Raw genomic sequence first — 23,119 nt, 5'->3', positions numbered from 1 at the left:
TCAAGAAATGCTTGTGAGACTGAGCATGAAGGTTTAATAAAGCGAGCTGAATAAGTGCATTTACTTGCTGCCCCCGGTCTGTGAGTCAGCAAAATACATATATTTGAAGGAGTTTACAAGGATTTTCAAGGAGGAATAAGAGATAATGGAGTGACCCAGGGAAATAAGGAAGATAGGAAAATTTAGAAAAAAACTTCATCTTAAATAAAATAGAAAACTAAAATACCTCTTTCTGATTATCTTCTTCCTCAGAACATGGAATTTGAAAATATGGAATCGGAAAATGCAGAAGTTGAAAATATGGAAACTGAAAATATGGGATCCGAAAATATGGAAACTGAAACCATTTCCTCAGTTTCAGCCCTGCAGGCTCTCTCTAAGATACTTTATCCGGAAGAGGATGATTTTGAGTCAGGACAGGTGGTCGTATACTTACAGATGAATTAGTTCTAATCACACTAAGTTGTGAAACTGTATTTGAACAACTTGTTCCAAGCTTGCTGTGGGAGCAGGGCTGTGTCATCTAATACATTCACAGGAGGTTGCAGGGCTGATTATGCATGAGAGTATAACCTCTAGTACATTTCTAGCAAACATAATTATATTTTTTCTAAACTACCTGAACACTGAATAGGAAAATAGTTCCGTAACTATGGTAGCAATAGCCACATTTCAAAATGTTTGTCATTTATATTTATGGCCAAAGAATGCTTGACAACCATTACAAAGAGTGGTAGCTAGGATTTTTAAGCCTAGACAATATTTCTATAAAACAAATAATTTTAATTAGGCAGCATTAATTAGGCCCCCCAAACCCTTAATTTTTAAAAATTTGTCTACACACAAAAACAGAACAGTAAATATTTTGAGCCAAATGATGGGGCAAACTAGCTTCAGCCTGTTAAAATTGGCTTCCGGCGACATGCTCAGATAGAGCTGCGGAATCTAATTAGTTGAATAGCATTTGGGGTCAGGACAGGGAACCTCGGGGAGGCTCGCAGCAGCAAGATGGGCTTCATTTTGGGTAGGAGAGTTGCATGAATTGACCTTTGTCCATTCCACATTCACTGCCAGTATGCTCAGAATCCTCAAAATACTTCCATGTAACCCCCCTGCTCTCCATTCTCCTCCTCCTTAGATATTAGCAGACCTTGGCTATCAGACTGCCTATGTAAAGGCAAACAAAATTTCGGGCAGAAATCTCATACTATAGCAGAAAGTATCAATTTGCTTTAAATTATTTTCATGTTCTTTTTTATCATGACCAGTTTACCATGAATAAACCATCTCCCATAAACATGCATATCAATTTTCTCCTCCCAAAATTCTTTCTGTGCCATAGTGTGGAAAAACAAGTAGTATGATCTAAATAGGCAGCCATTTCAGTGGTTCAGATTGACACTGGATTGAGCTTCCACCCTCCAGGAAGAGGTTAGGTGGAACAGGGCAGAATCAAAGAAGACATGCAATGGAAATAAAATTTGTAGAGGAAGGGAACTGAGTCAGCTTGGAGCCAGGATTAGAAAGCAAGAAGTTTTAGTCAGGGAAAATTCTTAGTAGAAGCCAAAGAAAGAAAGAAAAAGCAGGTCGGCAGTAACAGCATTGAATACATACAACAAATAGGGCATAGAAGAAAAAGTTAAGCACAATATATCAATAAGGTTGGGAAGGCAAATTCATTTTTGCTACCTTACCTGAAATAGAATGATAAACCCTGGGAAAGGTAGGATTGCATCATATAGAAAAAGTATATTAAGTACTTGAGAAACAGTGATCTTGAATAAAGGGAAGTGGAACTTGTAACTGGAACAGATTCAGAGATAAGAATTTCTCCTGGTTACAAAGCCTGTTTCCTTTGGCATTTACGTATGGAGATGTTTATTTGCATCTAGAGGTGTTTCCAGGGGAAAGATGAGTGCTTATGAGAATAGAGACTAGAATCATTTTACCAAATTGTACAATTTATAGGGGAAAATTACTATAATAATGTATGATTCTGTATATCTGGGTTATAAGCAATTTTGAGATAATTGGTCATTCAGACACCATAGTACAGATATCATTAGAGGATATAGAATTGGAGTATCAGAACAGTGGGAGAATAATTAACGTTTCTAATGAACTATTAAATTTTCCAGGAGAGAAATGGCTTTTCATTTTTTAACATGTATTAATCTTGGGAACTGTGGAATGATTACAAGAGTGATGTGTTTTGGAAAACACACTCACTGAAAACAGCACTTAGAACTGTTGCATACACGTTGGTTTATTTACACTATCCCCACCATGAATTGTTAAGAATATAGGAGATTGGGAAGAGAGTATGTCTGCTGTCTTTTAAACTCCCAAGGGGATCTTAAGACCTTGGGAAATAAGGTTCACCACTCTTCACAGACAATGTAACAAGGATGTTCTAACTCTCTTACATATTGCAAAGTGGAGTGAATTGCAATGATGAATTGCTTAGATAATTGGATGTAGATTCATGGCAGAGGCTGAAATGATATTCTTATAGAAACAATTGCCAGATGGTTTTTAATGTTTTTATTATCCTGATCCATCTTTTCACTTGAAAATTTTATTTTTAATCATTTATTTTCATTAAGTTAATAAACTGAAACTCCCCCTCTGTTCTGATATACTGATCCAATCATCACTGTCCATGGAAAGCATACCAATTTTTGTCAGGAATGTTCAAGTTTTTATTTCTATGGATTTTAATTTGCTGTGGAAGGAAGCACTCAACAAAACAAGAGGCCCTCATGTTCCAAAAAGTGCTTTACCCTGATTGACCATTAATATTATTAGTATTCAGGTGATTAATAACTTAAGGAAAGCACTACAAGTTTATATGACTTTAGTAACTTAAAAGAAAAAAATGTACAGGATATTGTCTTGGGATGGTCACATAAAAATGCCTGTAACACCTTAACAGCAGACATAGCACTTTTGAAGCACCTTTTAGTTACTGTCTCAGAAACCGTTGAGATGTTATAGATTAATTTCTAATTTACAGCTCTTGGAATAATTTAGCATAATAAAGACACAGGTGAGCTTTTCCACCAGCTTTCAAGGACAGACCCTATTCCTCTTGCCCAAACAGGACATTATAACTTTTGTACCTACATGAAGTCTTGGGAAATAAGGGCAGGGCCCTGGAAAAGGAGAGTTGGAGGTGCTAATTTGCCAGGACCAAGAAATAAGAAGTTTTGACTGCCAGCAATGGAGTGAATTGGTGCTGCAGAGTCTGACATCAGCAAGAACAATTAGTTAAAAAAAAAGGGGGGGGATTTTCTTGAAATATCAAAGAACTCCTAACAGGAACCAATGAGGTGGTTGCCACTATACTGATCGTATAATGTGTGTTATACTTAGTTGAAAAAAGAAAACTCTTCTACTGGTGAGGCAGGCGGTCCTATGGGGGTATGTATGCTCATGCAGAAGATGGCAAAATAAACCTGAACTTGCATGAAGACTGAAGTGGTTCAGTGTGTATTTGATACTATTAATTTGGGGTTGCTGTTTAAATCCACTAGTTCAGTGTCATGAGGTGGTGGGATGAAGAAGTATTTCATATCGACAGTGGAAAAAAGTAAAAGCTATTATCAAGGGTTTTGAGTGAGTTGTTTGATGTCTAAATACTTAGACTCTATTCAGTGGTTTGTTTTTATTTCTATAAAACTTCCCCATACTTCTGTCCCCCATCTAACTATGACCAGACAACTGCCAAAACCCAAAGGGGTTGATGCTCTTATACTAACGCTTGGTTCTAACCTTCAAAGAGATGAATGTGGCTCATTACCCTATCCACAGGAATACATGATTCACTGGGCTGGAACTGGGGATTTAGTCTGATCAAAGATCAATTCTGCCTTAGGGTCTATTAAACTAAATACTTTTTGAAAGGACAAGAAAAATACTTTCAAAATAATACTTGAGATCTGTCTCTTGGTTGTATAACAATGATGGATAATTAAACTGGGAAGCTTAATGAAATTGTTGATGGAAAGCTTATCATATTTAAAGTATTACTGGTCATGTAAGTTATACAAGTAGTAATTACAGAATGTTGGACTGTTTTTCTTCTCCAGTCAAGTAGTTCATCTGTGATGGGAGCCATGGGTCCTGGGAATATTGGGCCACCAAAAGGAGAAGAGCTTAAAGGTAAGTTATTTTTTAAAAAAAGCATATAGATCAATATAATCAGTAGAATCTTTTCTTTGGGAGCAAAATTATCGGAAGAGTAATACTAACTAACACTAGCACTTATCAAAGATGAACTCAAATAATTGTGGGAACGATGAACAACTATTTACATATAAAGATGCTGTTTTTACTCTAGTGTTGCAGGTGAGTTATTTTTCTAGTAATGGAAATTAATTTTCCTGGAGTTATTCACATTTTGGGGCATATTTCCTGAGATGGAAAACCAAGTAAGTCACATGTGGTTAGATAACTTTTTTATTATTTAGGGTCTAGTTACCATGATGCTTAGCTTCTTCACCTTCTATGCTGCTGTATTCTGGCAACTTCCCAGAATTCATTCATTAATTCATTCAATAAATATTTACTGAGAGCCACTTATGTACCGGGTGGTATGATCATCTCTGAGACTACAATGGAGATCCAAATAGAAACGGTCCCCGCCCCCAATGAGCTACTAGTCCTTTGGAGAACACAATAAAACAAATAACTACATAATTTTATCTTATATTGAAAAGCTTACAAATTAAAGCCCATGGGGTGACTTATAAAGTCACGGGTCCAATAAACTAGAATAAATAATTTTTGGATGTTTTCCCAGCATTTTGGCCTATACATTTTCATAGAGCTGAACATTTTACACATCTTTAAAAATATAGAAAGCTGTAATTCTGTTGGTCATGATCCCAGTTACCAGAGGGTAGACAGGGAGGAGAAATGAAGTACCTTCATCAATTTAGGTAATTGTAAAAGATTTTGTCTGGAAAAATGTTTAAAATAATGACTAAAATGAGGTCTGAGTGGACGATTTTAAAATTTCAGTTATTATCCTTCTACATACTCGAGTCTATTTGCCTTGTTCAAAAGATATTCACTCCATAGAAGACTAGTTCAAATTTGGATGTATTTCTCTGCTGCCTGTGTTTCTGATAATGTAGGTCTAGTAATCTCTAAATTCTGAGAACAATGAGTCATATGTAAAACGTTATATATAAATCTGTAATTACGCTTTACAAAGCCCATGCTAGATAGAAGCAGATCGTTTCAAAAGAACTGGCAGAATTGAAAACCTGACAATCAGGTGCATTTCTGGGAATGCTTAACAGGATTCAAAATAATGTTCTGCACCTAATGTGGGTACTCTATTTGCTGCCCCAATAGTTGGAATAAATGCAAGCTGAGATTTTGCATGCCTATTTACTTTCAAACATTTAAAGATGACATGTGGAAACCCAGGCACATGCTCAGTTTGACATGAAGGACAGGTGAGAGAGATTTTCTTTAAAGCTCATGTCTACGTGAGGAAAATACTGGATTAAAAACGATCATTGTCTCTATTGTTTTCAGTTTCTTTTGCTGATAATATTTTTAAAGAATTACGTCAGGCTTGCGTGGAAAAGGTATCGAAGGGCTTTTATATAGTAAAATGATGCAAGATAAAACATTTCTACCCCAAGTCAAATTGATTGCATGTTTAATTTGTTCTTTTATGTAAAATATTTTACATATGTTCCTATTTGTTTTGGAAAAAATGTGTAATATTTCTTTGCATATATATTGTATATAATATACATGTTATATACAATGTTATTTTATGTACTAAATATATATTACATGTTTTATATGTGTGTACACATGTATATGTGTATATGTTTCTGTGGATACAGATATAGATATGCACATATATGCAGAGAGAGAGAGAGAGAGACTGGAAAGATATACACCAGAATGCTGTCATTGATTATCTCTGTGTAGTTGGATTGTAGATTACTTTATTTTCTTCTTTTTGCTTATATGTCTTTTCCAAATTTGCTACAATTATTATTACAACTCTTCAATGTATTGGCTGTGTGTTGATTAAAAAATTTCAGTCAATTGTTACGGATTTAGCTTCCTTTGATCAAAAAACAAGCTAGTGATTACAAATAGAAAATGTTTCACTTCAGTGATCCCAAACTTACTGTGAAGAAGAACAGGAGCAATTTAAAGCAGTAACACAGGCAAGAACTTCAGCTTTATCTTCCCTTTCTTCACAGTCACCCCTCAAACAAGTGATGAAAATCGTGAGGACATCTGGAATCCAGAGGAGGTTTCAGAAGGAGCAGAGCACGATGATATGTGGGATGTTAGAGAAGCACCAGAGTAAGTCAAATGAAGCAAGGAACATGTTTTGGGGTTTAAGTTAGATGTGTCATCTGATACCATTCTATTTTTGACAAGATTCATAAAGTAAGTTCTACCACATAAAAGATGAAACTATGGTGACACACAGAAGGCACGTATTATTGATGATTTTCTTCCTTCTAGAGCAGAAACAAATAAAACATAATACCTTTCTTTGTTATTATCTAACAAAAAGTGAAAAACAGTCATTTCTATTACACATTTAGATTTAATATCATTTCGTTGTATAATGTGGAAGTAACAGTGGGTAATACCAGCCCATTAAATTACAAGCATTCATATAAACTAAATTATGATGCCATGTTTTTGTGTCAAAGACTTGCTTTTAATTACTCAGTGTTCCACAATTTCAGTTAAAGGCTATTTCTCCAACCAATTATCAGCTGTTACCTGGACTTATTTACTTGTTATTTTAGGATTATGTTTAGTATATTTTGCAAGCAGGATTAAAGGCTTACTTTCTAGCTTTTTCAATAGGAATTATAAATATGAATTTTAGAATTATCATAAAAAGCCTTTCATACTAATAAATGAAATCACTCCTACTTTTAAGGATTAAAGTATGTTTACATACATAATTGAAATTAATGATTAAATACACTAAGCTTTAAATATGTTTTTTAAAGTAAAATCTTGATCGAATATTTAGAATAGCTTGAAAAACAAAGGCAATATTTAGTAAATTATAATGTACTTTATAATTTCTTGAAAACTTCTATGGCAAATGATCTGAGAACTTTTCTAATTCTGACTGTAAAACTGTGTCTAATGTTTAAAAAAAAAAAAACCTATGCTCTATCTTCTACGTCAGTTCTGAAAATAGAAGCAGCAGGAGACTGCAGATAATTAACTGGAAAAAAAAGTATCCAGCTTTCAAATAAACAGTGTAAAAAAACCTTAACCTCATAAAAAAAAGAAATCAAAGGGAATTTTAAAACATTTCTGTCTGCATCTTAAGTATGAAGGGAGTGAATCCCAGTTTATGTTTATATAGTGCCCACACATCCCTATGAAAGGTAAGATTTAAGTCATTTATTTGTCATATAGTTTAATGAATGTCTAACATCCACACGTGGCAAGCTCTAAATCTGAGTAAATTTTTACTTTTCATCTTGATGTTTGATGTTCTGTAGAAAGAATATCCCTCAAAGCTTTAAATGAATAAGAACTCCAGTCAGGATATGAAGAAAATTGTTTTCTAAGAATTTTTTAATCTTCATTTTTTGTCTTATGCACATATGCTTCAAAATGTCCCAATTGGTAAAGAAGAAAATGGGTAAAGAACGTGAACAGGCAGATCACAAAAAGGACTCACAAGTTACCAAATAAAAAATAAAAAGGGCCTGAGCTAAGTCACTGGACTTGGAGAGAAATATGAGGGTGTTTATTTGAGCGAGATCTGAAGGAAGACTTGGTGTCTGATTAGATGTAATGAATGAGAGGAAAGCGTCAAAGATGATGCTGCAGTTACTTGCTTGGGTGACTGGGTGAACAGTAAAGCCATTAACTGTGATTGGGAATGTAGGTAGAGGGGAAATGGTGAGTTTGGTTTGGGGCCTGTGGAGTGTGAGGGGCCTTGGGACATTCAGGCAAATATATATAGTAGGCAGTCGCAAAATTGCATCTGGAGATGAGGAGAAGTGCAGCAGCTGGAGCAAATCCATGTGGAGTCCTGGGCATAGAGATCGATATCTTTCTGTTTTGTTTTAACCTGGCTTCACCTTTGTAAACACCTGGTAGCTGTTATAGTCTATTAAGAAAAAAGTGTCCCATCTCAAATGGCTATTTACTGTTTGTCCTGTTCCAACTCAGAGAAATCCTTCTTTCATCCTTGGGCATTCCTATTTGCAAGTGGTCAGAAGTTCAACGCTGTCCTTTAGTCTTCCTATCCAGAGATTTACCATTTCTTCATTAGAGTAGAATTAAACAGAAAAGATCATTTGTAAATGTTTGCTTACCTTATTCCAGCAAAAAGATACAGAAGGGACTTCCCTGGTGGTCCAGTAGTTAAGACTCCGAGCTTCCAATGCAGGGGGCGTGGGTTCAATCCCTGGTCAGGGAAAATAAATTAATTAATTAATTAAAATTAAAATTAAAAAAAAATTTAAATAGGGTTTATTATGGCTGGGGTTTCTATAAATCACTCTGTCCCTAGGGTCCCAAATTTAGGGGCAAGGAAAGATGTATGCATTGTCACGTGTGAGGTGAAATACTAGGAAAACCTTTCATTGAACCAAGAATTCTGCAGTACTAGATTCTAAACACTATATTTGTACCTGTCCTGACTACACTACCAGTGTTTCTACCGTAGAATTTTTGAGGTAGAAAAGACAATAGAGATCATTTAGTTCAAACCTACCCCCTCCCATAAATTGTACAAATCTGGAAGCTGAGACTACAAGACTTTTTGACTTGACCAAGATCACACAGTTAATGACAGAAAGAGTACTAAACCTGGATTTTCTAACTCTACTCTGTGGCTTAAATTTAGAAGAGGAAGGTTTTTATCTCTCCATCAAACCCTGGATTATGGGCCCACTATTCTTCTGAGTCATTGTTTTCCGGGAAAGGATCTTCCTTTTTTCTTCTATTTTTACTGTTATTAGAATCTTATTAGAAGTTCCCTCAATCTATTTTATTTGTACAGCTCTGAAACAGTTAAGCTTTATTTTTAGAAAATAAGTATATACAACATAAATCCTGCTTTACAGTGTTAGGTATTTTTGACTGAATTTCGAGACTTCTATTCCTTTATGTTCTGCTACATGCCTGAAAAATTGCAAACACTTTATTTATTTTGTCCTTTTTATTTTTTTGTAATAGCATGTCCTCATAAGTTTCTAGTCTTCTACTCTGTGACAGGAAATTGCTCTTTCATTTGAGTCTCTATATCACTGGCTTTTTTTCAGATATGAAATTGTATTCAAACAGCAGGTGGGAACTGAAGACATGTTCCTGGGATTGACCAGAAAGGATGCTTCAACTGCATGTTGTAAGGATCTAGTGGTAAGCCTCTCCCCTCTTCCCCATTTTCCATATGACCATTATAGTTAAATTGGCTGTTGTATATATAATACCATAGGCAAGACTATAAACCCTTTAAAAATAGTGGTTGCTATGTTTGAGGTACTAAAGGAATAATAGGATAGACAGTTTAAAATTGGTAAATGTGTGCAAAAGATGCTAAGTTTACACATGTGGATAAGATTTACAAATAAACATAATAGAATCATATGACATAACACACTATTTCTAGTCCTAATAAAACTGCCCAATCTGGGCTGAATTTTGTTTCATCCAATTTCTGTCTCGTACACGTCATCTGATTGGTTATTAATTTCTGATGAGTTGACAGTCAATCAAAATGAAATATTTCCTTCCCTGAATCTGCCTTATTTCTTATATGTGTATTTCTTTTAATTACTCAGCTTACATTGGGGGACATAAAAGGGGATTGTTTTTTTAAATTTTGGATCTGAACTACCGACTTACTCTAAAAAGACATTCAAAATGTTACTTGGCTCCCTTATGTGGATGACACTACAGCACGTTGGAGAGCATCCTTCGCCAAGTCACTGTTTCTGTATAATAACAATAGTGACACCAACAATTTCAATGAGACTTCATACTGGGCCTAAACAAGAGTGTGGAATGCAGCTCACTTTGGCAATATCCACTAGTAATTCTGGTGTTTGGTGCTGGGAATTTATTTTTTGAGATCAGGGGCTGTGTATCTGTATTTTCCCCTTCCTCTCTTATAATACTCTACAACATAGAGTACTGAGGTGCCCATAGGAGATGCTTAATATATTTCCTGGAGCAGATGATAAACGGATTCTCTCTTTTGCATAAACTTCAGATTTTCTCTTATTAGCAAAATCTAAGACATTCAATTGGATCAAATAACATGATGGGAATAGCATCTTTAAGGACCTGAGGAGATTTTTCAGACTCTAATGAGTTAAGGTTTCAAGTGATCTCGAAGTAATTAGCTCCCAGGGTTTTACCAGTAATATTCAAATTTCTCTCTCTTAAATGACTGTAAGATTATGGTTTTGATGTTTGGTATTGCGGATTACTCTAAACTCTAAAGAAATTCTAGGCCCTAAATAAATAAAACTGCTGTGAGCCTTTCCATTTCTCTCATACAACTTGCTACTAGCATTAATAATAAAGGCATACCGAATGAAGAATCTTGGAAATTAAATCACACCTCAGAGTAGGAGTGCACAATTTATCTAAAACTCGACAGGTATGTACAGAAAAAGAGTTGATCCCTCCCTCTAATGAGCTTATAATTGATTGGGGAGACGAACACAAATGAGCTTATTTTATTATTAACAATTAAACTCAGTGTTGACAATTTTAAGTTTACCCGGAGTTCAGAAAGTTTCGATAAGACATGGACACTTTTGAATGCCAGAAAAAAATGAAATATTTTTTGGTGTTACGGCAGTTCACCACATGTATAGCGTTCTTTTTCTCTTTTTCTTCATACATTCAATCTTTAAATATTTACTGAATACTACCACATACCAGGCACAGTCCTAAGTACTAGGGATACAAAGACAAATAAGAAACAGTCAATTACCCTCAAGGAATTTACAGGTAATGAGACGGATGCCTAACAAATCATTGCAGTTCAGTATGGCAAGTACATAATTAGAGACATATACCAGGTATGTGGTGATGTGAAGCAGAAAGGGATCAACATCAGGTGGATAGGATTTCTCCAGTGGACAGCATCCCAAGAAGGGCATTCCAAGCAGCAGTAACAGTACATGGAAAGGTATCCAGGCATGAAATAGCATGGCGTATTTGGGTAAGCATTGAATGTAACAAGAATAAAGAATAATTGTGGACAGTGGTGTACTGGTAAGCTGTCTCTCAGAAAAGAAAAATAAAACAGATTTGTAGCTTGAATTTTATCCTGTAGGCATATTTATGATGACATCCACTGTCGTTGCTTAACCCTGCTGGGAAGACTCCGACTACAGAGGCTGATGACCTCATCTCAAATATTTCTTGCACAAATTTTAAGCTTATTATTCCTGTTAATAATACGGCATTTTCTCAACTCTAAGACATCATCAAATTGTAGATGTGCCATTTGTTTAGTAACAAAGGAAAATAGGTATACTACCATGTGAAATATACACATTGATCATGTAATTCATCCCAATATGAGAAACATAAAAATGTGAGGAAAATAGCACCTCAGGATTGGCTAAATATGTTATTTGCGTCCCGGACCTTGTCTCTATGTGACAATCTGACCCAGAGACTTTAAGAAGAAGCTTTCTGCTTAAGTTGAGGAAGGTAATAGGAACACAAACAATCTATTTAAATACAAGGACTGATTTGGGGTTTAAAAATTTACAAGAACTGCTTTTCTTTTATCCTCCCCAGACTCCAAATAAGAAAGCAAGATTTACGAGTCCTAAATCAAAGTGTTGGTTCTAACCAAAATTCTGCGTTAGGAGTGTGTATGTCTTCAGCAAACCTTCCATCCTTTCCCTCTAACTCCAACCCAGAGAGTTCCATTATCCAAATTATGCCTGCTGCTCTACTCCTGAGTTTGTAGCTACCAAGCTTCCATTGCCTTAATCTATATTTAGGTGTTTTATTTTTTTATTTTTTCTTTATAATTTATTTTATTTTTTGGCTGCTTTGGGTCTTCATTGCTGCACACAGACTCTCTCTAATTGCGGTGAGCCGGGGCTACTCTTTGTTTAGGTGAGTGGGCCTCTCATTGTGGTGGCTTCTCTTGTTGCAGAGCTTCAGTAGTTGTGGCTTGCAGGCTCTAGAGCGCAGGCTCAGTAATTGTGGTGCACTGGCTTAGTTGCTCCATGGCATGTGGGATCTTCCCAGACCAGGGATCGAACCCGTGTTCCCTGCATCGGCAGGTGGATTCTTAACCACTGCACCACCAGGGAAGCCCTAGGCATTTTTTTAAAATAAAAATTGTATACATTTACAGAGTATACTATGTTGATATGATATACATATACATAGTGAAATGGTTACTACAGTCAAGCTAATTAACATATCATCTCCTCACATACCATTTGTGTGTGTGTGTGGTGATAGCACCTGAAATCTACCTTAGCAATTTCCTAGTATTCAATACAGAATTATTAACTATTGTCATCATACTGTACATTAATTTTAGAGCTAGAACTAGGCCAGTGGTTTGCAGTGTTTTTTGTTTTGTTTTTAGCTGCCAACCCTTTTCTTCAAACAAAATTCTATGAGAAAGCCCAACATATAAAACACATACTACTGCCTTGGTTAAAAGGATACTATCATCCTTGAGACAGCTCCTAGGAGAAAAACTGGGGCTCTTTGGAACACAGTTTGAAAGAAGTTGATTTAGACTCTCCTCCTTATATTACAGTTGAGAAAACAAGGTCACGCTTACAAGGTCTCTCATACTAATATAAGAGAATCTAAAGGACTTTTCCTCCTAGGTTACATGTGTGTTTTTCTTTAAACCTCATTAGTAGAATGCCTCTGTCTTATTTTATCTTAAATTATATTTTCTCTTTTATCTTCTATACTTTCCACCCCCCCCCACAAGACTTCTATTATAATGGATTTGATTCATATCCTTGAACACATATTTATCATTGTTTTCTATAATTTTTAAAATTCAACAAATACTTATTGAGCATTTACTATAGGCCAGACATTTGACATACAGGGTTGAACAGAATAGGTGCTTACTGTTAAGAGATCAAACAGTCCATAAGCAGCAGCACAGATTTTCAAAGATCTATCCGATAAGGAAACAAGCCCCAAAGGACATAGTTTATTACTTACACAGACGGCATTAACAAGATCAGCACGGTGTCAGCTTCCCTTGTCGCTTTGCCCCACAGGATGACATTGAACTATAGTTGCTGAAGAGCCAACTCTAGACTGCAGCTAAGCTGTTTTATAGCCTGTCTCTAGACCCAGGGAGAGGGAGGTGGAAAATCCTATGCCTTATTGGAACCTCCTGACAGCCTCCTGCAAGATAGGGAGCCTCCCACAAGGTAGAAAGATAGGAAACAGCCGTGAGGCAGCTCCTCACAAGACTGCCTATCTCCTCATGCTCTGAGAGAATCACAGGATGTTCTGCCAAGACCTGGGGCAGACTGCAGTTGGGCCTTGCCTACGTGGCCTATGTGAATAGTGCAAGGTTGCCAGAATGCCACAGTGGAGCCGTTTCCCTACATTTACAGCCCATAAATAAACGTTTTTATCCTGATTGCTTTCACTTAACATGATATGGTGACAGCAAACAATTTATATAATCCTTACCATGTACAAGGTATTTCTCTAAGAACTTTGCACATAATTAATTGCACTCATTAATCCCCACACCAAAACTCTATGAAATAAGTGCTCTCATCCCCATTTTACAAATGAGGTTGCTGGAGCACAAGGAAGTTAAGTATCTTGCTTAAGGTGACACATTTAGACTCTGGCAGAACTACAGTTTGAACCCAGGCAGTCTGAATTTGATAGAAGTATATGCAAAGTGATATGGGTACAAAAAAGAGGAGACTTCACAAAACAGGTGACATCTGACAAGATCTGAAGAACTTCATAGTTTGCCAGGGTGGAAAAGCTGTCTAAGCAGAGTAAACAGAATGAGCAAAGGCCTAGTGCTATGAAAGTATACCATATGTTTTGAGAGTTATTTGTGATATTCTTAGAGCCCCAGAATGCACTGCTGTGGAGTAATAAAAGATAAAACAGAATACCCAGCTTAGAACTAGTTGTAAAAGTCTTTGAACATCATACCATATGCTCTGGACTGAATTGCACCCCCTGCCCCCAACAATTGATATGTTGAAGTCCTAGCTCCCAATGTGATGGTACTAAGAGGTGGGGCCTTTGGGAAGTAATTAGGTTAAATGAGGTCACATGGGTGGGGCCCTCATGATGTTTTTTTTTATAAATTTATTTATTTATTTTATTGGCTGTGTTGGGTCTTTTTTGCTGTGTGCAGGCTTTCTTTTTAGTTGCGGTGAGTGGGGGCTACTCTTCATTGTGGTACGCGGGCTCCTCATTGCCGTGGCTTCTCTTGTTGCCGAGCACGGGCTCTAGGCGTGTGGGCTTCAGTAGGTGCAGCACATGCGCTCAATAGTTGTGGCTCACGGGCTCTAAAGCACAGGCTCAGTAGTTGTGGCGCATGGGCTTAGTTGCTCCGCGGCGTGTGGGATCTTCCTGGAGCAGGGATCGAACCCATGTCCCCTGCATTGGCAGGCGGATTCTCAACCACTGCACCACCTAGGAAGTCCCCTCATGATGATATTAGTGCCCTTATACAAAGAGACACCCGAGGGCTTGCTCTGCTTGCTTTCTATCCCTGCCATGTGAGCACAGTGAAAAGGCAGCCATCTACAAGCCAGAAAAAGAGCTCTCACCGGAAGCCAACCATGCTGGCATGTCTGGCATTCCCAGACTTCCACTCTATAGTATTCTGTTATGGCAGCCCAAACAGACTAAGACACCATGAAATTTGGACTTATTTTGTGGGCATAGAGTTCCTAGATGTTTTAAAGTAAGTGAGTTAAACAAGTAGATGTGTATTTCAGAACAACTCAAGTGGCAGATTATGGTGGATAATTTGGTGGAGATTATGGTAAGAGATGAGTGTGAGTTTGGGAGACAAGTGATAGGAAGACCAGTTGATAGAACCAGTTGCACTAGTTCAGGTAAGAGAAGTAAGAGCCTGGACTGTGGCAATGGGGATAGAGAGGAAAGAATGGTTTCAGTAGACATGTTGGAGGTACAGTTAACCCTTGAACAATGCAGGGGTTAGGGGTGCCTACCTTCCACAGAGTGAGAAGTCTGCTTTTAACTTTACAGTTAGCCCTCCACATCTGTGGTTCTGCATCCGTGGATTCCAACTGTAGATGTGTAGTATGTATTTATTTTTTAAAAAAACACACATAAGTGGACCCTCACAGTTCAAACCCAATGTTGTTCAAGGATCAACTGTAGTATTGATAGGATTTAGAAAGTGATTGAATGTGATATGTAAGGGAGAAACAGGAGTCAGATTTCTATCTTGGGTGACTAGGTGAATGGTGATGGCATTAATCAATATATGGGGAGGTAAAGTGGTTTATACCTGGATGATAGTCTTAGAGATGTTTTTATTCATATTTGCTCATCTGAATTTTCTGTGTTTTTTACAACAACTATCTATTGCTTTTGGAATGAGAGTAAACAAAGGGTGGTTTTGTTTGTGTTGTAGGGATCAGGTATGGAATGCAAGAGAGAAAGAAGACAAATTTCTATAAGAAAAATATTAAGTTCGGGTTATATTGAGTTTGAAATGCCTGTAGAAAATCTTGTTGGATGTGTCCAGCAGGCTGTTAGAAATACAAATCTCTATGGAACTCAAAGACAGAGACTGGAGATGTTGATTTTCAGAGCTGGTGTTTGCTCTCTGCAGGGGTTAGAATATACTACCACAGAGTGCTGGCTTTGCATCAGGCTTGGAATGAAGTAGAACTGTTTTTAAGTAGTATGTGTACATTTGGAGAGGGGAAGGTGTTGAGGGGGATACTAGGAAACTTGCAGAAATAGTACTAACTGGAGACAGAATAAATGGCCCTTTGGATGGGCTCAACAATCAAAGTTCGAACAGAGACACTGTAAATTCTCACTCAAGTTCCAGGCTAGGTATTGAAAACTAAGAGATATCGGCTCAATGAAGTGAGATTGAAATTGTGGCATGGCTTTGGAGATACAAACAATGATGATGGAGAAGCCAAAAAGCTGTCATAGAAACAAGTTGGAAAGAATGGGAACCTGCCTACCGCTGAGAAACAGGGATGACTGAAGTACCTGACCTCTTGGGAATTTTAGGTATGGAAGATATGTAAGGAGATAGCCTGGCTTCCCCATAGGACTATTTGTGGCATGAATGGAGATGGGTGCAGTGGGGAAGTAGGTCAGTGGATGTCCATTTTCACCCATGGGTGTTTAACAGCACACTATCTCTAAAATTCAAAAATAAATGGGTTAGGTTTGTTGATATTCTGCCAAATGGCCCATTATTTGTTCCAGGAGAGGGGACAAGCCTGCAGATGGCTTGATACTCTTTTTGAGCTGCAATGGATACATAATATTTTGGTGCTCCTACTATAAAGGATCTATATTGATAAAGGGACATGCTAATGTGACTTTAAAAACAAGCCATTAAGCCTGTTTTTATTTTTCATTGTCACCTCCTCACTGGGATATGAGCCTCACTCCACCTCTAAATCTCACTGGGAATAGGGTGAGAGTCAGGGATGGAATAGGAGTCAGTCACCATCTGGCAGACACAACCAAGAGTCACATGTTTACCACACGCATTCATCTCAGAAAGAGCTATCAATCATTCTGAGAAAAGTGTCTGCACATCCTCTGAGAATTCACTTGTTTCTTGAATGGTGTGCTTCTCAAATCCCAATTTCTCTCTTAAGGTTGAAACAGTCATTTTCATTTACTTCTTATGAATAAATAGATTTGGCTGCTTGATAATGGAATGGATTCTCTTTCCCACTTAAAATTCTGGAGGATGGACACTTTTTTGGTAGGCTTTCTGATTATGCTAACCTTACTTGATTGGTTATATATCAGACTATGTGGCAGGGAGAAGGATATTTGAGCTGTAATACAATTCCTCAGCTCCAGGCAGCACAGTAAACCTTCAATTAAATTTCTAATGGCTCTTTCAGTAATATACATACATTTATAGTTAATATCATAATATTTTTCCATTATGATGGTAGGGGGATGAATACCCTCCCTTTAAAAGCTAATCTAATTGTATAGACTTAATATATTTCTGATGATGGAAGTTATATATATTTAAATTTTTAAATAATACCAAAATTAGTAAAAATGAAAATAAAAGTCCCCCAAATGAGAGAGATAGAGATAGAGATGGATAGATAGACAGATAGAGATTGAGAAAGAGAGACAGAGGTAGGAGAGAGGGAGAGGGAGTTTGAGATGGGTTTAAGGTCAGGGATTAAATAAGGGTGAAAGATGCCTTATACATATTGCTTGGTAACAAAATCAGTATTTTTACATTTTGGTTATGTCATTTTGAGGAGGTTTCATCAAATATTTCAATTACATGGTCCAGAATCCTTGAACCAGAACTGGCAGAAACTTCTGAATCTATGCAAGCAGATTCTCAGATTGACCATAGAAAATATAAAATTTGAGGAATGGATAAAGGAAGAGGAACTGAGAAAGATATGCAGAGATGGGAAAAACCATAATTGTATCTACTGCTGTAGAGATGTAAAGCAGGATTGGGATGCAGAAGAAATTTTTAGATTCGTCAATTAAGAAGTCTTTGGTGTGATCAAGAAGTCTACAGGGGGGAAAAGATGGCGGCGAAGTAGAGAGACGTGGAGTGCACCCCTCTCCACAGATGCATTGGGAATGCACGGAAGGACGCAGTAATTCCCACAGAGAACCAGCTGGACACCAGAAAGGACCGCGGGGAGCCCGACATAGCTGGTAGGGAGGCATCTACGAGGGCTCAAAGAGGGTGAAGCGAGGGAGCTGTGGCAGATGGGAGGGAGTGAGAAACATACGGAGGGTCCGCAGCACAGCTCAGCGTTCCCGGACCGAGACATCGATCCGCGGCTGAACAGAGGGTCCGGGAGCGGGAGCGTGGGAACCAGAGGGCTGGTTCAGAGTGAGAAACATTGTTGCCAGTAGGGTGATGGACCGAGAGGACAGGAGGGAGGAGGTCTGCGGAGAGGAGTGCCCGTCCCTGAGAGCTGCCCGGCCATGATGGTGGCTGGAGGCTGCAGGCTCACGGGCTGGGGGAGGAGCCGCATGCGTAGCCTCTCTCTCTCTTTCGGCGCCTCTGCAACAGGCAGTGTAGAGACGCCCATGGGCCACCTAAGGCACTCAGGGATAACAAGCACCCTCAGGCACTCAGGCGGGGCTAGATTAAAATCCCTTGCAACGCCAGCAGCAGGGAGGCTGCCGAGAGAAAAAAAAAAAAACAACAACAGCAACAACAACAAAAAACCCGAGAGAGGCCCAACTCTAAGACTTTCTGTTTACGCCTGAGCCACCAGCGTCCCTCTGCAACAGGCACCTCCAAGCCTGACTGAAACAACAATGCGCCACTGCTCACTCACTCCCAGGAGAAGGAGCCACTATTGTACCCTCTCCCTCCCCACACACCGAGGCTTACAGATGAACAATAAAGGAACCTCTGCTGGTCACAGAATAATGCAAAAAAACCCAAGGCAAGAAGGACACTTACAGCTGAGATGCTAAGGAAACAGAAATAGTAGTATCAATACCTATTGAACTGGTCCATTCTGGGATCAGTTCTGGATTTTTTCTTTTTCTCTCTCTCTCTCTTTTTTTTTTTTCTTTATTAAATACGATCTTAGCCCTAAGGGATCTACAAGTTTTATAACATAATTTTTTAATGATATTTTTTATTCTTTTTTTTTTTTGCCTTTTTATATACTTCTATATCTAGCTAAGTTTTTGGTAGTACGGACAATATATCTCTCATACTTTCCTTTCATCCCTATCTTTTATACATTTCTATTCCTTTCTTTTTTTTTTGCATATTTCCAACCACATTACGCTCTTCTGTTCCCCTTTCTTCCAGCCATTTTAAGTTTATTTTATCTTAACATACTTATAAGCAACACTATCGGTCTGCTCAGACGCCTTGCTCTATTCTCCAGATGACGCACTGCCTTGGTATTTAATATTAGGCTTTTGTCTTTATCTTAGGTCTTAGTACAGTTGTCTAATTTCATTCTGAGAATCTCCATTCTCTCTGGTGGTACTCTGGCTCTTTTCTATATTTGATCCTAGCTTACAAAACCTCCCTGGATTAATGTTTGTATGTGTAAGGTGTTATTTGTTTGTTTGTTTGCTTTTGCTTTTGTCTCTGATTTGTTCTGTTTCAGTTATCAACTTCTGTTGAGTTTCTCTTTGAATATCTGATAGCACACTGGGGTTCTGTCAGGTATTTCTAGAGCCTTATATCCTAATGGATCCAGTAATTGTGTGTCTTATACATGTATGTGTTTCCTAGACTTCATATTTGTTTAATCCAATACTTGGACATTAGTCTGAGGCTTGGACAGTCTTCTATAAACACCTCTATCGCCAGGACAAGTAACCCCAAAAGTTTGGACAACCATGAGGAAACAAAGAAACACCATGCAGGCAAAGGAGCAGGAAAAAAACCCACAAGACCAAATAAATGAGGAGGAAATATGAAAAATGCCTGAAAAAGAATTTAGAGTAATGATAGTAAAAATGATACAAAATCTCAATAACAAAATAGAGAAAGTACAAGAAACAGTTCATAAGAACTCAGAAAAACAAACAGCAATGGATAACAAAATAACTGAAATTAAAAATACTCTAGATGTTCCAAAACCAGCAGAATGACTGAGGCAGAAGAACGAATAAGTGAGTTGGAAGATAGAATGGGGGAAATAACTGCCACAGAGCAGGAAAAAGAAAAAAGAATAAAAAGAATAGAAGACAGTCTCAGAGACCTCAGTGATAACATTAAGCGTACCAACATTCGAATTATAGGCATCCCAGAAGAAGAAGAAAACAAGAAAGGGTCTGAGAAAATATTTGAAGAGGTTCTAGTGGAAAACTTCCCCAACATGGGAAAGGAAATAATTCACCAAGTCCAAGAAGCACAGAGAGTCCCATACAGAATAAACCCAGGGAGAAATACACCAAGACACATATTAATCAAACTAACGACAATTAAACACAAAGAAAAAATATTAAAAGCAGCAAGAGAAAAGCAACAAACAACATATAAGGGAAAACCCATCAGGATAACAGCTGACCTTTCTGCAGAAACTCTGCAGGCCAGAAGGGAATGGCAGGATATACTGAAAGTCCTGAAAGAGAGAAACCTACAGCCAAGAATACTCTCCCCAGCAAGAATCTCATTCAGATTTGAGGGAGAAATCAAAAGCTTTCCAGACAAGCAAAAGTTAAGAGAATTCAGCACCACCAAACCAGCCTTACAATAACTGCTAAAGGAACTTCTCTAAGTAGGAAACACAAGAAAAGGAAAACACCTACAAATATAAACCCAAAACAATTAAGAACATGGTAATTGGAACACACATGTCAATAATCACTTTAAATGTAAATGGATTAAATGCTCCAACCAAAAGACACAGACTGGCTGAATGGATACAAAAACAAGACCCTTCTATATGCTGCCTACAAGAAACCCACTTCAGACCAAGGGATACATATAGACTGAAAGGAAAGGGATGGAAAAAGATATTCCATGCAAATGGAAGTCAAAAGAAAGCTGGAGTAGCAATACTCATATCAGACAAATTAGACTTGAAAGTAAAGGCTATTACAAGAGACAAGGAAGGACACTACATAACGATCAAGGGATCCATTCAAGAAGAACATATCACAATGGTAAATATCTATGCCCCCAACATAGGAGCACCTCAATACATAAGGCAAATGCTAACAGCTCTAAAAGGGGACATCGACAGGAACACAATAATAGTGGGAGACTTGAACACCCCACTTACATCAATGGACAGATCATCCAAACAGAAAATAAATAAAGACACACAAGCTTTACATCACACATTAGACCATCTCGAATTAATTGATATTTATAGGACATTCCATCCAAAAACGACAGACTACACTTTCTTCTCAAGTGCACACAGAACATTTTCCAGGATAGATCATATCTTGGGTCACAAATCAAACCTCGGCAAATTCAAGAAAATTGAAATCATATCAAGCATCTTCTCAGACCACAACGCCATGAGACTAGATATCAATTACAGGAAAAAAACTGCAAAAAATACAAACACATGGAGGCTAAACAATTCACTCCTAAACAACCAAGGAATCACTAAAGAAATCAAAGAGGAAATCAAAAAATATCTAGAAACAAATGACAACGAAAACACAACAACCCAAAACCTATGGGACGCAGCAAAAGCAGTTCTAAGAGGGAAGTTTATAGCAATACAGTCCTACCTTAAGAAACAAGAAAATGATCAAATAAACAACCTAACCTTACACCTCAAACAACTAGAGAAAGAAGAACAAAGAAACCCCAAAGTGAGCAGAAGGAAAGAAATCATAAAGATCAGAGCAGAAATAAGTGAAAAAGAAAGGAAGGAAACCATAAGAAAAATAAATAAAACTAAAAGCTGGTTCTTTGAGAAGATTAACAAAATTGATAAACCATTAGCCAGACTCATCAAGAAAAAAAGGGAGAAGATGCAAATCAACAGAATTAGAAATGAAAAAGGAGAAGTAACAACGGACACCTCAGAAATACAAAAGATCATGAGAGACAACTACAAGCAACTATATGCCAATCAATTGGATAACCTGGAAGAAATGGATACATTCTTAGAAAAATACAATCTTCCAAGACTGAACCAGGAAGAAGTAGAAACCATGAACAGACCAATCACAAGTACGTAAATTGAGGCAGTGATTAAAAATCTCCCAACACACAAAAGCCCAGGACCAGATGGGTTCATGGGCGAATTCTATCAAACATTTCGAGAAGAGCTAACACCTATCCTTCTCAAACTCTTCCAAAATATTGCAGAAGGCGGAACACTCCCAAACTCATTCTACGAGGCTACAATCACCTTGATACCAAAACCAGGCAAAGATGTCACAAAAAAAGAAAACTACAGACCAATATCACTGATGAATATACATGCAAAAATCCTCAACAAAATACTAGCTCACAGACTCCAACAGCACATTAAAAAAATCTTACACCATGATCAAGTGGGGTTTATCCCTGGGATGCAAGGATTCTTCAATATATGCAAATCAATCAACGTGATACATCATATCAACAAACTGAAGGATAAAACCCATATGATCATTTCAATAGATGCAGAAAGAGCTTTTGACAAAGTTCAACATCCATTTATGATAAAAGCTCTCCAGAAAATGGGCATAGAAGGAAATTACCTCAACATAATAAAAGCCATCTATGAAAAACCAAAAGCCAACATCGTTCTCAATGGGGAAAAACTGGAAGAATTCCCTCTAAGAACAGGAACAAGACAAGGGTGTCCACTCTCACCACTATTATTCAACATCGTTTTGGAAGTTTTAGCCACAGCAATCAGAGAAGAAAAAGAAATCAAAGGAATCCAAATTGGAAAAGAAGAAGTAAAATTGTCCCTCTTTGCAGATGACATGATATTATATATAGAAAACCCTAAAGACTCTACCAGAAAACTGCTAGCACTAATTGATGAGTTTAGTAAAGTAGCAGGATACAAAATTAATGCGCAGAAATCTCTTGAATTGCTATACACTAACAATGAAAGAACAGAAAGAGAAATTAAGGAAACTCTCCCATTCACCATTGCAACCAAAAGAATAAAATACCTAGGAATAAACCTGCCTAAGGAGGCAAAAGATCTGTATGCAGAAAACTTTAAGACATTGATGAAAGAAATCAAAGACGACACAAACAGATGGAGGGACATACCACGTTCCTGGATTGGAAGAATCAACATCGTGAAAATGACTGTACTACCCAAAGCAATTTACAGATTCAATGCCATCCCAATCAAATTACCAATGGCATTTTTCACAGAACTAGAGCAAGAAATCTTACGATTTGTATGGAAACGCAAAAGACCCCGAATAGCCAAAGCAATCTTGAGAAGGAAAAATGGAGTTGGTG

At 37.5% G+C, this 23,119-nt stretch overlaps 1 protein-coding gene across 1 annotated transcript in view; it reads left to right on the top strand.

Moving 5' to 3' along the window:
- Positions 1-255: 255 nt before the first annotated feature.
- Positions 256-23,119, top strand: part of DNAAF6 (dynein axonemal assembly factor 6) — a 37,600-nt gene continuing 14,736 nt past the window's right edge. Inside the window, exons 1-4 of the mRNA XM_057719222.1 lie at positions 256-420; positions 4,092-4,164; positions 6,240-6,345; positions 9,297-9,393. Of these exons, the coding sequence (XP_057575205.1) occupies positions 256-420; positions 4,092-4,164; positions 6,240-6,345; positions 9,297-9,393 (441 nt within the window). The remainder of the gene's footprint in view (positions 421-4,091; positions 4,165-6,239; positions 6,346-9,296; positions 9,394-23,119) is intronic.

This window comes from Hippopotamus amphibius, chromosome X (assembly GCF_030028045.1).
Source record: "Hippopotamus amphibius kiboko isolate mHipAmp2 chromosome X, mHipAmp2.hap2, whole genome shotgun sequence".
Taxonomy (NCBI): Eukaryota; Metazoa; Chordata; class Mammalia; order Artiodactyla; family Hippopotamidae; genus Hippopotamus; species Hippopotamus amphibius.
Note: the sequence above shows the minus strand (reverse complement) of the source record. Positions and strands in the feature narration are given on the sequence as shown.